The sequence below is a fragment of the Drosophila novamexicana genome, unplaced genomic scaffold (genome assembly GCF_003285875.2).
Source record: "Drosophila novamexicana strain 15010-1031.04,08,12 unplaced genomic scaffold, DnovRS2.1 tig00000387-arrow-pilon, whole genome shotgun sequence".
In the NCBI taxonomy this organism is placed as follows: Eukaryota; Metazoa; Arthropoda; class Insecta; order Diptera; family Drosophilidae; genus Drosophila; species Drosophila novamexicana.
The window spans coordinates 2717075-2732538 of NW_020824800.1; the positions used below are offsets into that span (position 1 = coordinate 2717075).

The 15464-nt window shown below is 36.9% G+C and overlaps 4 protein-coding genes and 2 long non-coding RNA genes across 6 annotated transcripts in view; 2 read left to right on the forward strand and 4 right to left on the reverse strand.

Annotated features, from left to right (window-relative positions):
* LOC115760317 (homeobox protein aristaless) overlaps window positions 1-15464 on the reverse strand; it is a 36671-nt gene that overhangs the window by 872 nt on the left and 20335 nt on the right. Inside the window, exon 6 of the mRNA XM_030701605.1 lies at window positions 63-226. Within this exon, the coding sequence (XP_030557465.1) occupies window positions 63-226 (164 nt within the window). The remainder of the gene's footprint in view (window positions 1-62; window positions 227-15464) is intronic.
* Window positions 5985-6358, reverse strand: LOC115760320 (male accessory gland serine protease inhibitor-like). Its single transcript, XM_030701608.1, has 2 exons — window positions 6255-6358; window positions 5985-6188 (listed from the first exon to the last, which is right to left on the reverse strand). The coding sequence occupies exons 1-2, from the start codon at window positions 6319-6321 to the stop codon at window positions 6004-6006; spliced, it is 252 nt and encodes an 83-aa protein (XP_030557468.1). The 5' UTR covers window positions 6322-6358; the 3' UTR covers window positions 5985-6003.
* Window positions 6492-6798, forward strand: LOC115760322. The gene is made up of 2 exons (XR_004017593.1): window positions 6492-6574; window positions 6642-6798. It is a non-coding gene; the product is annotated as an uncharacterized LOC115760322 (long non-coding RNA).
* On the reverse strand, window positions 9226-9708 carry LOC115760319 (male accessory gland serine protease inhibitor-like). The gene is made up of 2 exons (XM_030701607.1): window positions 9601-9708; window positions 9226-9532 (listed from the first exon to the last, which is right to left on the reverse strand). The coding sequence occupies exons 1-2, from the start codon at window positions 9668-9670 to the stop codon at window positions 9348-9350; spliced, it is 255 nt and encodes an 84-aa protein (XP_030557467.1). The 5' UTR covers window positions 9671-9708; the 3' UTR covers window positions 9226-9347.
* On the forward strand, window positions 9842-10143 carry LOC115760323. The gene is made up of 2 exons (XR_004017594.1): window positions 9842-9904; window positions 9968-10143. It is a non-coding gene; the product is annotated as an uncharacterized LOC115760323 (long non-coding RNA).
* On the reverse strand, window positions 10049-10512 carry LOC115760318 (kappaPI-actitoxin-Avd3c-like). Its single transcript, XM_030701606.1, has 2 exons — window positions 10416-10512; window positions 10049-10349 (listed from the first exon to the last, which is right to left on the reverse strand). The coding sequence occupies exons 1-2, from the start codon at window positions 10480-10482 to the stop codon at window positions 10135-10137; spliced, it is 282 nt and encodes a 93-aa protein (XP_030557466.1). The 5' UTR covers window positions 10483-10512; the 3' UTR covers window positions 10049-10134.

Sequence of the window (15464 nt, forward strand, 5' to 3'; positions counted from 1 at the left end):
TTCTCTCTTGTGCGCATTGATTGACAGCCCATCGATGGAGATTATGCCATTAGTCCACCCACCTTTGAGGCCCGGAAAGAGCGGCTGGTGCGTGAACTGAGCCGCCAAATGTGGCGGCAGGAAAAGCGGTGGATGATTGGCGCTGCGCTGAGCCGCTGCGGCGGCGGCTGCTGCTGCCGCTGCCACAGAGTTCTGGTCGCTGAGTACCGGACGAAAGCCGCAATTACTGCAAACGAAGAAAGAAATTCATGTTAATATAGATTTAGATAGGATAATACTTAAGACTATATTGTTTATAAGGCACAAAGTTATTATAAGAAAACACAGAGTATTCGACGAGAATTTAGGATTAACATATCCATATTTAAAACATATGAGAAAACATAAGAGAAAACAAAACATTTTCTATGTATTTGTAGATTATGTGGACAGACTAATTATTACGTAATCTGTGAGCCTGCATGTTCTCTGATATCAAACGCCTTACTGCGCAAATGCCTTACTATGTGATTCTCATGAATTCAAAAAGGGCTTAAAGGTTTTCATGCACTTATAAGTGTTATATGAACAAGCTGTGTCAACAGTATTCTTCTAGTTTTATGGGTAAATATTATCAGATAATGTGCCAATTAGAAATGGATCAAAAATGGTTTGACAGAGTGCAACGAATCTATTTAATATACAAAATTAAATTTGCAGCAGTTCAATTTAGCTTCAACGCTGGTGGGTTCAACTTGTCGCGAATCTTGCAATGAAGCTGATTCTCATATTTTCTCTAATCGCTACACTCTTTGTTTTATTTCTTATTTTATTTTTAATTCTCTTAACGGGCAACACTGTTGGCCCAAAAAATGGTGAGTACTTAAAATGTATGTATATACTTTATAATAACTTTCATTGTCATTTCCCCAGCGGCGTGCCACTTGCCACATTCAGTAGATGGATACAAAGATGGAACAGTCTGTGGGAGAATGCGAGAAAACTGGTCCTACGATTCGGTGACCAAAACATGCACTATGTTCATTTATGGAGGCTGCGGTGGCAATGATAACAATTTCAACACGTTTAAGGAATGTAAAGACACATGCCTAAGCTGAATGGCTGATACTTTTTCTATATATTAAAATCTAGTAATAAAGTAAAATAAGCAAAGAGAACACAGCTCTATTCGAATTTTGTATTATGTTTTACATAATATTTAGAGGCTTTTCATATTCAATTAAGATATTGTCAAATCGTAATTGAAACATGAAGGAATATTAACGTTAAAACGAAGGGTTCCTAAAAAAGTGTACTGCAAGGGTGGCTTTTGCTTAATGGAGCTTATAAAATATATATACATACATATTTGAGCTTTAGGTTTGCTTTAAATTTGTACAAATTTATGATTTTTGTTACCCATTATACTTGCTGCAAGTCCTAAGAGTTATATTGTGCTTGACAGTAGACGTACGTATACCCTTTACTTTTTCCATTTGCTATTCCTTTTTGAATACAAACTCATTTGCATAAAATGTTCACTTACTTTTCAACTTAAGAAATCAACTAAACTTATCAATAATTATATGATTATTTTTAAGATTCCTAAGAGTATCATATCATGTTGTCAAAATCTCGAGATCATAAAGGATTACTTAATATTTTTCTTACAACCCCAGTCCTAACATGAACACAAAGAAAATATTGAGGCTTCTTCTTTTCTAGACATGCTTTGATATTCCACAATACCATGCAATAACATAGCACCAAGAGTTTCTTTGTGCGGAGCATATTGTATCTCATGTCAATCGCGGTTGACTATCCCAGCAATGGGAAAGTTGTGACCGCTCTGGCCTTTCAACTTTCCCCATGCATTTCACAATTCCACTGTGACAATCTAGATGAATATGTATACAAGCTTCGTTTTTATAACACCCAACACACAAACAGACAAACAACAACAAACGCAGCTTTTAATTAACGCTTAATTGAAATAAATTAAAACATTTTTATGCGTAATTGCATTATTATTAATAAACCTAAATATTTTGTATATGTAAAAAGCGGCAGCTGTTGTCACTTGTTCTTGTCGTTGTTGTTATTGTTGTTGTTGTCTAGGCCCCTACTCGGTTTAATTGAATGAAATATAACGCTTAGGTCGCCTACCATACCATACTCCCATTCGTTAAGTCCCCGAGCAAACAGTTAATGCAATTTAAACAATTTTAATTGATAAGCGCGCCAACAATTTTTAGGAACAAAAAAAAAACGCTTATGTAAGCATGGTATAGATAAATTATATGCCTGGCATAATCCATTAATAAAATTATCATTTTTTTTATTAGTCATAATTGTTGGATATTATTGGTATTTTTTTCATGTACTCATAACCAAATAAATTCAATGCCATAAACGATAAACGAGTTTCTATGCGAATAAAAAAAACGTGAAAATGTTAATAGAAAAAAAATTCAATTTCCATTTATTTCAATTTGCGTTAAGCTTTTTAGCGTTTAGTCCATTTGAATCTAGTCCTGCGGGACTTTTGGAGCTGAAGCTGGATGCAAATGTGTCCAAAATTTAATAACTCTTAGTGCGCGGCCTAACTCGACGCGAGGGGAGCAGTCAGGTGTATGCGTATGTAGCTGCCACAAGCAGGGGGACAAATCTCTGAATGCTAATCGAGTTGCGGGTGGGATGCTGGCCAGGACGAGCCGACCGAATGTCGCGACCACAGCCACTGGGCCACAGTCGTCGCGGCTGTTGCTTTTAATTCTTTTCACTTTTTTCCACTCTAAACTTGACGGTTTTTTGGCTTTTGCTTTTGCGTTTGCCGCTGCCTACCTCCCCGTTCACCCACCATGCTCTTGTCCTAATTCTGAGCTGCGTTGCGCCTGTTCTGATTTCAGGAGATTGCAGGAGGTGGACATACTATTTGGCAGCTTGAAACAGAATTTTGTATACGGCGACTGCGTAATTTTTTGTTGTTTTATTTTTCCTCCGTTTTGCCCATTTATTTTCATGTAAACTTTATGAATTTTTCAAAGAATTGTAAGCTATTTTTAAAATGATTTAGAGAACATTAGATTAGGGCGAACCTTTTGTAGCGAGAGCTAAGGCTAAAGGAAAGCTTAACTAACAGATTAAAGAGTGGAGGAAATTGTCAGTCAATATTGAGAAAACTTAAGGTAGCTTAGACTTAAATACATTTTTAAGTGTTCACATATATATATTGGTGAATTTATAAAAGAATTTTCTGTAAATTAAATCAGTTGTGTTTTTTACAGTGCGCATACTTTTTAATTATATTATCATATTATTTTGTATATATTATATATTTTATAAAATGTTGAATTCTTTGTTCTATTTCTTGCCGAGCTAAGCTCCTTTTTAATATTTATCTATTAAACACATATATAACACGTATATATTTTATAATTTCTTTAACAACTTGATACTTTTCACACAAAAATGACAGCCCAATTAGGCCCAAAGGCAAAAGGAAAAAGCAAAAGTCCGAGCTCAACGAGAAGAGTTGGCAAACAGAGACTCTTGGAAGTGCGCTCACTAGCAGTATTTATAGTTCCAGTTCCATTTTGAGTCCCAGTCTGTGTCTGAGTCCCAGTTGTAGCGAAAAAAGCAGTAAACTTAAATGTTTGCGTATAATTAAGCACTCATCCTTTGGTCGTAATTAAATTTTGCATGTGCACATCCAACAGCTGCCGTTGTGGCGCCATCTACAGTCGGTGCCGGTGACGGGCGGACGCGGGTTATGGTTAGGGGCTGGGAAAGGGGTGGGCTGTGTGCTCTGTCTGAGACTGGCAAAAATGTTGCAGCATCAACGACGTTTGCCGCAGGCGACACATCAGGCGAGCGCGCGGTGCTGTTTGACAGGGCCCCGCCCACACGGCTACCGCCGCCCTAATTGCAACACTCAAGAGCAGGCCCAGCCCTCCGACTGACGGCACTCGCACTCCAAATTAAGACATTCAGCAACTCGAGTGTTGTCGTTGAGCTCGTTAGTTAGTACATAACTTTTGCTGTGGGCCAACTGGCGCAAGGCTGGGCCGTAGGGGTTGGCGGAGGAGGTTGGGGGGTGGGCAGACTTGTGCGTTTGTCAATGTCAGACAGAGCGCGTAGCATGCTCACCTAGCGCACAAAAGTTTTCTTTAAATTTTCGCACTTTTCACAGATTGCCGTTGCCAAGGAGAAACTTTTACCGACTTGGCTTAATGAATTTTTACACATGTTGCCCGCGCTCCGACAATGCTCCCAGCACCCCCCAAGCCCCCGCCCCCGTGCACATAATTTTTCTGGCAAACATTTTAATGCTTTACGCAATTCTAACAAATTAAACTCGAGCAATCAACACCTCAACGGCTTAGCGGGCTACGCACCGCGCTAAACCCCATTTTGGCGAGCGCCAAACCCAATTTCCGCAAAATGTTTGCACTAGCGAAAGTCTGTGTTCTTTTTAATACCCTGCACCCATTAAACATGAATGAAGAGGGTATAATAATGCTTATTAATATACCTTATTATATATGTATATATACATATTTCCTCAATACATTGATATCTCTTTTTAGCTTTAAAGCTAAGAATTGGCTATGGAGCAGAAAGCAATTGGCTAGAATTTTTCAACGTCTCGTTATCCAGGCTGCAAGCTAGCTCAGCGCCAAAATGGTTAGAACCTTCAATTTCTCTTTTTATATACCACGAATTGAACCTTAAGCCTGATTAGCTGGTTAACAAGGCAAGATCAAACGAAACTTAAATCGAGCCAGTCTTTTCTTTTTTAACGGGTTGGTCTTGAAAAAATAGTTTTGAAAACTTTTCAAACTTTTCATGATGAAAGATAACAAAGCGATAAATGAGCGATACGAAATTACGTGCTTATATGGCTACTTAACTAAGAGTACAGGGTATTTGATGGGCAAGCACTCTCTACTGGCGCAATGTGACTGCTTTTTATTGGCGCTATCCTTGGCTGAAATTATTTTCTACTTCCTACACGAGCTGGCAGCTAAAGCGAGGGCTCTGAACATTATATGCTTATTATATTAGGCAACCCAAGGTCTTTGTTGGAGCTGTTCGAGGAGGAAGAAGCAGGGGGTAGTAGGAGGGATTCTGTTGGTTGGTTGTTTGGCTGTTTGCTGTGCGCGAGTCAGCGGCTTATTTTAATTGCATGATGAATATTAAAATATTTGCTTAATTTATTATTCAAGCATTCGTGCGCGCAAACATCACAAATGCGCTTACATACATGTCGGTAAATATGTATATACATTATATGCTCAAGTATATAGCTGGCATATAGCTTGGGTACATCATTTGATTTTTGGCCTCCACCTGGGCATGCGGCTGTTTACATGTTTAAGTAGCTCAGATTTTACATGCCTTGGCGTCTAATTACGTATTTAGTTAGTTGTGCATACAATATTTGGCAATTCTGTTTCAAATTTTTTGGCAAATATTTTCACATTTTGGTGCGCTATTTAATTACTTCAGTTTCCTGAACCAGCCAAAAGGGATTTGAAATTGGGCACAGGTTCAAAATGCTGCGGTCTGGAAATTGTTTTTCAACAACAAATTGTAAGAAACGAAATGTTTTTTAGTAGACAAAATAAGTTTCCAATTACATAAATATTATCGCTATGCTTTCAAGGCGAGCCACAGAATTATCAAGCCACAAGTTACTTATTTAATTATCCCAATTAGTTCCATGGTCTATAAAAGGGAGCGAAATCATGGAAAAAGCAATATCAGCCGATATTCAAATGCCAAGTTGGCAACTAAAGCGGAAAGTTACAATTTGTATAGCTATATGTTTACCTAACAAATGACAAAGCGAAATCTTAAAAAGGAATCATCACTGACACTTTTCAAATGCGTAAATTCCTCAGCCCCTATAGAACATCAGAAGAAAGCAGGCACCATAAGCAACAAATCTAGCGAGAACCTTAAAGGACTTCCGAAGAACCACTAAATAGAATAACAGAACATGCTTTCTTCATTGGGTATTTATTCCAGACACTTATCCTCACAATCCTTTTCGCTTAAAAAGCGATTAGCATTTCCACCGCAGCCTCCATATACAAACCTTAAGCATTTGTTGGCCGCTGCATTATAGGACCATAACTTTTTAAAAAACAAGCAATATCTTCCGTCATCAAAGCCATTTTTAGCTTGTGGCAATCCGCAGTCCTCTTTGTTGGAAATAACGAGATAAAAGCTGAGTTTATCTGAAGAATTTTCCAGTTTCTAGTACTGACCATGTTTAAGAGCTAAAGAACTGCCCACGTATGCAGCGAGAACCAAAAAATATAAAATCAGCTTCATTCTAAGATTTGAGAACTTGTAACCGCAATTGACAAAAGTTGACTGAAGCAAGGAGAAACAATATTTAGATTTTAAATCTGTGTTGGGGTTTTCATCCGGAAAACAAGCGCCGATTCACTCGTGTCTAATTGAATAATCAAATTTATTGAATGAAATGATCTTGTGAGTATTAAATAGAGTGTAATCTCTCTATCTAGAGTCATCTTGGCAGGGAGTCAAGGCATTCATTGCCACCTGCTGGCGGTAGAGTAAAGTACTATAAGGCGAAATTTAAGAAAGAATCATCAAATTTACATTTTTCAAATTCTTAAATTCCTCAGCGCCTTTAGAAAGTCTGAAGTATGGAAGGAGCAAATAATTTAATGAGTACCAAAAAGGACTTCTGTAGAACGGAACAAAATGATTTATGCGATGTATAAGCCTCATAAGAAATTTATAACTAAAGTGTGAAATATTAAATTAAAAGGCGCAACTGAATTGATTTGTACAAAGAACATAACGCTGGGGAAGTCTTTAGGAATTATCAATATATTGTTTAATATCCTGGCCCAATTGCATATTCTACACATAATTAGTTAGAAGATGATAACCTATTATGCTTTCTTCATTGGATATTTATTCCACGCACTTGTCCTCACAATCTTTTCGGCTCAAAAAACTATTAGCATTTCCACCGCAGCCTCCATACATAAACATTATGCATTTTTTTGCCGCTACTCTATAGGACCATAACTTTTTGAAAATCAAGCAGAATCTTCCGTCACCAAAGCCATTTTTAGCATTTGGCAATCCGCACACCTCTATGTTGGAAATAACGAGATAAAAGCTGAGTTTATGTAAAGAATTTTCCAGTTTCTAGTACTAACCATTTTTAAGGGCTAAGGAACTGCCCACATATGCAGCGAGAATCAAAAAATATAAAATCAGCTTCATTCTAAGATTTGAGAACTTGTAACCGCAATTGACAAAAGTTGACTGAAGCAAGGAGAAACAATATTTAGATTTTAAATCTGTGTTGGGTTTTTCATCCGGAAAACAAGCGCCGATTCACTCGTGTCTAATTGAATAATCAAATTTATTGAAAGAAATTATCTTGTGAGTATTGAAGAGAGGGTAATCTTTCTATCAAGAGTCACCTTGGCAGGGAGGCAAGGCATTCATTGCCACCTGCTGGCGATAGAGTAAAGTACTATAAGGCGAAATTTAGGAAAGAATCATCAAATTTACATTTTTCAAATGCTTAAATTCCTCAACGCCTAAAAAGGACTTCTGTAGAACGGAACACAATGATTTATGCGATGTATAAGCCTCATAAGAAATTTATAACTAAAGTGTGAAATATTAAATTAAAAGGCGCAACTGAATTGATTTGTACAAAGAACATAACGCTGGGGAAGTCTTTAGGAACTATCAAAATAATGTTTAATATCCTGGCCCGATTGCATATTCTACACAATTGTTTAAGCAATTTTGGCTAACGTAATTCCTATCACGATTCATTTTTGGGTATTCACTCCAGGCACTGGTCCTCACAATCTTTTCGGCTCAAAAAACTATTAGCATTTCCACCGCAGCCTCCATAAATAAACATTGAGCATTCTTTGGTCACAGTATTATAGGACCATCTTTCGTAGTAAGCCATGCACATGAATCCACCAGCAGTTCCTTGTTTAGTATGTGGCAATCCGCACACCTCTATGTTGGTAATAACGAGATAAAAGCTGAATTCACTTGAAGTTTGTCTCAGTGTCTTTTACTAACCATTTTTAAGGGCTAAGGAACTGCCCACGTATGCAGCGAGAACCAAAATATATAAAATCAGCTTCATTCTAAGATTTGTGAACTTGTAACCGCAATTGACAAACGTTGACTGAAGCAAAGAGAAACAATATTTAGATTTTAAATCTGTGTTGGGTTTTTCATCCGGAAAACAAGCGCCGATTCACTCGTGTCTAATTGAATAATCAAATTTATTGAAAGAAATTATCTTGTGAGTATTAAATAGAGTGTAATCTTTCTATCTAGAGTCACCTTGGCAGGGAGTCAAGGTATTCATTGCCACCTACTGGCGGTAGAGTAAAGTACATTTTTCAAATGCTTAAATTCCTCAACGCCTAAAAAGGACTTCTGTAGAACGGAACACAATGATTTATGCGATGTATAAGCCTCATAAGAAATTTATAACTAAAGTGTGAAACATTAAATTAAAAGGCGCAACTGAATTGATTTGTACAAAGAACATAACGCTGGGGAAGTCTTCAGGAATTATCAATATGTTGTTTAATATCCTGGCCCGATTGCATATTCTACACAATTGTTTAACCAATTTTGGCTAACAAAATTAGTTAGAAGATGATAGCCTATCATGATTTCTTCATTGGGTATTTATTCCAGGCACTTATCCTCGCAATCCTTTTGGCTTAAAAAGCGATTATCATTTCCACCGCAGCCTCCATATACAAACCCTAAGCATTTTTTTGCCGCTGCATTATAGGACCATACCTTTTTGAAAATCAAGCAGAATCTTCCGTCACCAAAGCCATTTTTAGCATTTGGCAATCCGCACACCTCTATGTTGGTAATAACGAGATAAAAGCTGAATTTACTTGAATTTTGTCTCAGTGTCTTTTACTAACCATTTTTAAGGGCTAAGGAACTGCCCACGTATGCAGCGAGAACCAAAAAATATAAAATCAGCTTCATTCTTAGATTTGAGAATTTGTAACCGCAGTTGAAAAGCGTTGACTGAAGCATGGGTAAAATATATATACAGTTTAAATCTGTATTGTGTGTTTCATGCGGAAAACAAGCCCCGGTTCACTCGTGTCGGATTTCAATAATCAAATATGGTGTGTATACAAAATATTCTATTCACTATAAAAAAGGTGGAACTAAATTGAAACGTACATATTGTATACATTGTTTATTACCTAAGCCAATTGCATATTCTAAAAATTTTATAATCAATCTTGGATAACATAATTATTTAGATCATGTCAACCTATCATGCTGACTACCTTGGTTATTCACTCCAGGCACTTATCCTCACAATCTTGTTGTGTAAAAAAGTTATTAGCATTTCCACCGCAGCTCCCATAAACAAATTGTGTGCATTTTTTGGTCACCGCATCATAGGACCATCTGTTGCCGCGAGCCAAGCAGATTATTCCATCATCAAATCCATCTTTAGCATGTGGCAAACCGCAGTCCTCTTTGTTGGAATTAACGATAAAAAACAGCTGAGTTTATTTGAGGAACGATCCAGTTTCTAGTACTAACCATGTTTAAGAGCTAAGGAACTGCCCACGCATGCGCAGGCTAGAACCAAAAAATATAAAATCAGCTTCATTCTAAGATTTGAGAACTTGTAGCCGCAGTTGACAAATGTTGACTGAAGCAAGGAGAAACAATATTTGGATTTTAAATCTGTGTTGGGTTTTTCATCCGGAAAACAAGCCTCGATTCACTCGTGTCTAATTTTGATAATCAAATTTAGCATGTATAAAAAGTATTTATATCTACAGTCACCTTGGCAAGTCGGCAAGGCATTCATTTTCGCCGGCTGCCAGTAGAGTAAAGTACTGTTAGTCGAAATTTAAGAACGAATCATCAATTGACATATTAAAATACTTGAATTCCTCCGCAGGCAACAATCTAATGAGGACTATAAAGGATTTCCGATGTACGAATAAATAGAACAACAGAACGCATATAAACTTCAAAACAATTAAGTGTGATATATTAACTTTTATATAAAATCTCAGCGCTGTTGCACGTTCTGATAAGTTTGCTAACATATTAAATTAGTTCATGCTAAGCTATCATGCTGTCTTCATTTGTTATTTGCTCCAGGCACTTTTCCTCACAATCTGCTTGTGTTAAAAAGTTATTAGCATTTCCACAGCAGCCTCTATAAGAAAAAAGTGTGCATTTGTTGTTCACTGAATTATAGGACCATCTGTTGTTGAGAATCAAGTAGATTCTTCCAATATCAATACCATTATCAGCATATGGCAAATCGCAGACCTCTTTGTGGGTATTAACAAGATAAAAGCTGAGTTTATGTGAAGAATTTTCCAGTTTCTAGTACTGACCATGTTTAAGAGCTAAAGAACTGCCCACGTATGCAGCGAGAACCAAAAAATATAAAATCAGCTTCATTCCAAGATTTGAGAAATTGTAGCCGCAGTTGACAAAAGTTGACTGAAGCAAGGAGAAACAATATTTAGAGTTTCAATATGTGTTGGGTTTTTCATCCAGAAAACAAGCCCCGATTCACTCGTGTCTAATTTAATAATCAAATTTAATGTTTTAAAATTATCGTGTGTGTTAGGTCTTTATCCCTAGAGATCCCATAGTAGTCTGGTAATTTTTATGTCATTTTAGGATAGTAGCTTCACCTTGTAATGTGGGCGTGGCATGAAATAAATGCGGCTAAGGCTTAAGTGAACGCTCAGTAAGGATCATCCATTGAAAGCTGCGAATCCCAAACACCCAGAGAAATTTCATACAATTTATACGATTTCAAGTCACATGTAAATACGAAACTAATTAATGTGAAATATTAAATTAAAAGCTAGAGCTATGCAGATTTGGACTTGATGCACGAAGTTCGCGACGAGATTAGGTTGAATGCCAGAGTTAAACAGAGATGAAGTAGACTCGGAATGGGTTTCAAGTTTCTAGTTGTAGTAGAGTCAAAGCATGTACGGACAGACAGACATTGCACAAAGCTAAGATACTCTTAATAACTTCACAAACAAACTATGACAGTAAGATGCATTGCGGAAGGGAGATACAGCTCAAGTGCTACATGGCAGGAAGCTTAAATTCCCTTAAACTATAATATATACTAAGTAAGGTATAGTTAAATCAAGATATAATATACTAATAATAGCATGCAAATTGTTCAGTCTGTGTCATTAAAAAATTCAAATTGTGTTTGGCCTTCTGAAGATCAACGCACGTATTCAATTTTAGTGTATTCTCGTGTTTTAATTGTTTATACAAATTCTCAAGATAAATGTAATTAAAGTGCTTCACACTCTTGCCAGCAAGAAAACAACAAAAAACTTAAATGTTTGCGAGCGCAGCTGGCAGGTGTTTACTTTAATTGTTATTGTTTTTTTTTTTTCAGTCGGTCAAGATTATACGATTTGTTGTATTACTTGAAATTTGAATAAAAGCAATTGAAAACCTGTCTATACAGTATCTTTGAATAGCGCACCTTTTGTTCTTAAACAAGCATATACATTTTTGTCAAATTAAAATATAAGCTAAATAAACTTTTATTTTAATAATTTGTTTAGGCACGTTGCATATTCAACTCGGGGTTATGTAAGAAATCTGCCCTCGTTATATTTACAAAACTGCTTTAATTTATTATTATTTCATTTTGCTGCCTTATGCAATCATTAAATCGAGTGTCTTTTTTTATTGTTTGCATAATTTTAAAGGTTTTTCTCTGCTGACAAAAAAAATTACTCGTTTCAAGATAAAAGTAAATGTTGGGAGGATGCTTGGAAATTTTTCAATAAGAGTAAGAAAAAAGTGAAGATTTTGTATGGATATTTTTTTGAGATTTATTAATCTAATTTGCCAGACAGAAAGACAGACATGATAATAGCAATACAATATTCTGAATGGAATCGGAGATGTCTCTTTCTATAAAACGCACATTACATTAAAGATAATACTCTCTACATAGGTATAAGAAGGGATTTTAAAATTCATATTTATCGATTTAGATGCTTGAAGTTATCAATAATCGGATATGGCCTGATTTATAAATAAATAATAATAATAATACAAATAAATCAGGCCATATCCGATTATTGATAACTTCAAGCATCTAAATCGATAAATATGAATTTTAAAATCCCTTCTTATACCTATGTAGAGAGTATTATCTTTAATGTAATGTGCGTTTTATAGAAAGAGACATCTCCGATTCCATTCAGAATATTGTATTGCTATTATTATGTCTGTCTTTCTGTCTGGCAAATTAGATTAATAAATCTCAAAAAAACGTAGTATATATCCAACTTTCTGGCCCAGGTACTACATATGTCGATTCGAATTCTATATCATATAACTGGCTTCTGAATATAAAGTTTTTGAATATAAATTGTATGTATGAAAAGAGTTGTTCAATTTCAGGATATCCTAACCAAACCCACTGTGCTCCTTATATATGAGAAAAATCGTAACAACATTGAACCACAATATTATTTTTCTATTCACATAAGCCCAACATATTGAAGCGTATTCAATATTTGGCATGGCACAGATTAAGGTTCATTATTGTGTGAGGTAATTTTTGATACATTTGAAATTGTGAATGTCATCTAATTATGCCAACTGAGCTTGGCGCCCTTAAATTCATTTTTTTTATTTACTCTATTTACAATTTTTTGATTGACTTTCGGAATTACTGAGTTGACATCAGCATAAAAGTTAGGCTCCAGTTCCAGGCGAATGATTGGCTTGTGAGTGTTGGTTTTTTTACTACAGCATTGCAATTTGCATAAAATATGCGAGAATATCGAGATAAAGAAATGCTTGGAGTCAGCTGAGTGCATATCAAATGCGATGATAAATGCTTGCGATGAAACGCTCGACTTGAGATTAGCTGCAAAAAGATGGCAAAATGGTAAATGGAAGATGGAAGCACACACAGGACATCCGGTTGAAGGCATTTGAATAACAATAACGATATCAAACGATATCAAAGTGCTGAGTGCATGTATTGAGAGCCAAAGGCAATTGCCATTAGCATATATGGCACAAAGTCGGAATTGATTTGGTCAACCGTTACAACAACAAACAGCGGGCAATGATTCAGCTAAAACAGCAGCAGCAGGAACAGCAGCAAAAGCAGTCGACCTTCTGCCCAGTGGGTTGTCCCCTCGCCCACTTGGCTTGTCAGCTACTGCCGCTGCGCTATTATATCCTGATCCATATCCTGATCCCATGTTAGTTTGTGCGTGTCTTGTTGTTGTTTTTTTTTTTTCTTCTTTTTTTTATTGTGGTGTGTCGCTTTATTGTTGTTCTTGCTTTGGTTGTTGTTGTCTGGGCGCGTTGACATGTGAGCTAAAGCAGAGCCGGGCCGCCCGTGGCCTTTTTGCCGGCTGATGAGACCGCCCACCGCTAACCGGCGGACACTTCCTCCCTGCCACACTTATCGCAAAAAAAAAAAAAACAAAAACCAGCAGCCGCCTTTTGCCTGGGTGTGGCATATGGTTACATTGGCAGCACAACAAAACACAAAACACCCTCATTTACGCCCAATTAAATTTTCAAGTCGGTTTTTTACGAGCGAAACCATTTGATTTTGAATAAATGAATTCCACTGTACTTAAAAAAGTATAATTCTAACTCTTGCACAATTAAGTTTAAGTTTTAGTTAAGAAAAAAGAGAAAAGAGACAGTTATGGATATCTTAAGCGCACCGAAGATTTTATACCCTTGTAGACATTTGCTTTATGAATATTTGCTTCCTATAGCGATATAGAATATAGAAATGCGATAGCATGTGGTCTGATACAGATAAGGAGCAGTCTATTCCAGATAACTTAAAGCACAATAAGTTGCCATACAAGATCCTCCTTTTTTATAGATACTATATCAAGTCGATTGTTAATGCTGATCTAGAATATACATATGTCGGAAATAACTCCTTCTATGCGTTACACATATCATGACGAATATTATAATACCCAACGGGGGTATAAAAAATAACATAAAGGGTGACAACAATCAATTTAAATAAAGCACACGTTTGCAATTCCCAATGGGTTTAGGAACTGACTGGTCGAATGCGTTGCTTGACTTGAAAACTGCTTATAGAAGGATGCTGAAGGGTTATCAGTTTGATATTGCTTTACTTTTGTATCTATGGAATGCAGATGATATAATTTTTATAAATTTAAACATATATTAATATAATATAACTGAGTCTACGGGCTATGCTAGGCGGGCATTCAAAACTAATGAATTCAAAATCGATTAACCATCTTATATATCTGGCTCACTGAGAATCTCGATGCTAAAGACAATGCTGGAGTCATTCAGGCGCTGTTCCGTTGGTGATTAGAGGCTGGCATTGATAGCACGCGTCGGTCATATCAATGCAGCATCATTAAGTCGCTAGTTTCACTTTCTTTTTGAGAACTTAGCGTGTGGGGCTGGACCAGAAGGGGGGCACTCTTAATGTTTCCGCTGGCGCACACGACATCCGCTGACCGGATGTGCGCCAATGGAATTTAAACGTTTTCATCCAAAACATTAACTGAATCGTCTTCCGCTGCGCACGCCTGTTCAATAGCCCGTGCCCGGGTCCGGCACCGCAGGAGTCGCCAGGCGAGAGTCAAAAGTCTCGCCATCAGCCAGAACCAACCCGGCAGCCAGCCACCCACCCAACCAGCTAATATCATTACTGCTCTCATTGTGGTCGTTGTCTGGCTATAATAATACACAGCTCCCAAAATTTCTGCTTTTTTTCCACTGCCTCGTTTCTTTCTCCCGGTCGTAATCAATTGCTAATTTAGTCATCGCCGCCTTTAGGGGTGACATTTGTCCTGCTCGGATTTGTAAATATTTGCTTGGAAAATTGCACTCGGGGGTGGCGTTCGTTCTGTTCTGTTTGCCCTTGTACTCTTTATTCTATTTTCCTTTTTTTCTTTTTTTTTGCTGGCAGTTGTTTTTGTGCTCAGTCGCATTGTTATTGTCAAATTGAGGACAAAATGCGACACTTGCCATAAATTTATTGTTTGTTGTTGCCTAATGCCATTGTAAGTGGAGGCTTAATGACACGCAGGCAATTAGCAGATCGTTGAGTTTTAATCGCGCTGGCTTACAGGGGTGTGCACCAGGGGTTTCATATAAGTATTATACTTAAGGAAGAGTGTGTGTGCTGCCATGGATAGCCCTTGGCATCAACTGGAGCTAACAACAGGAGCTACACGTAATTGGATTGCGTGATACTTTTCCACAAGAAATCAGAGCATATGAAATGTTCTAATTTTGCATTTTTCTTTTCAATATTGAGAATAGCTATTTCCCCAACACTATTTTATAGAGATCAAAGAACTCGAGTTAAATTCTTGATATTAATATTAGAATGCACATATTTGAAATACTCG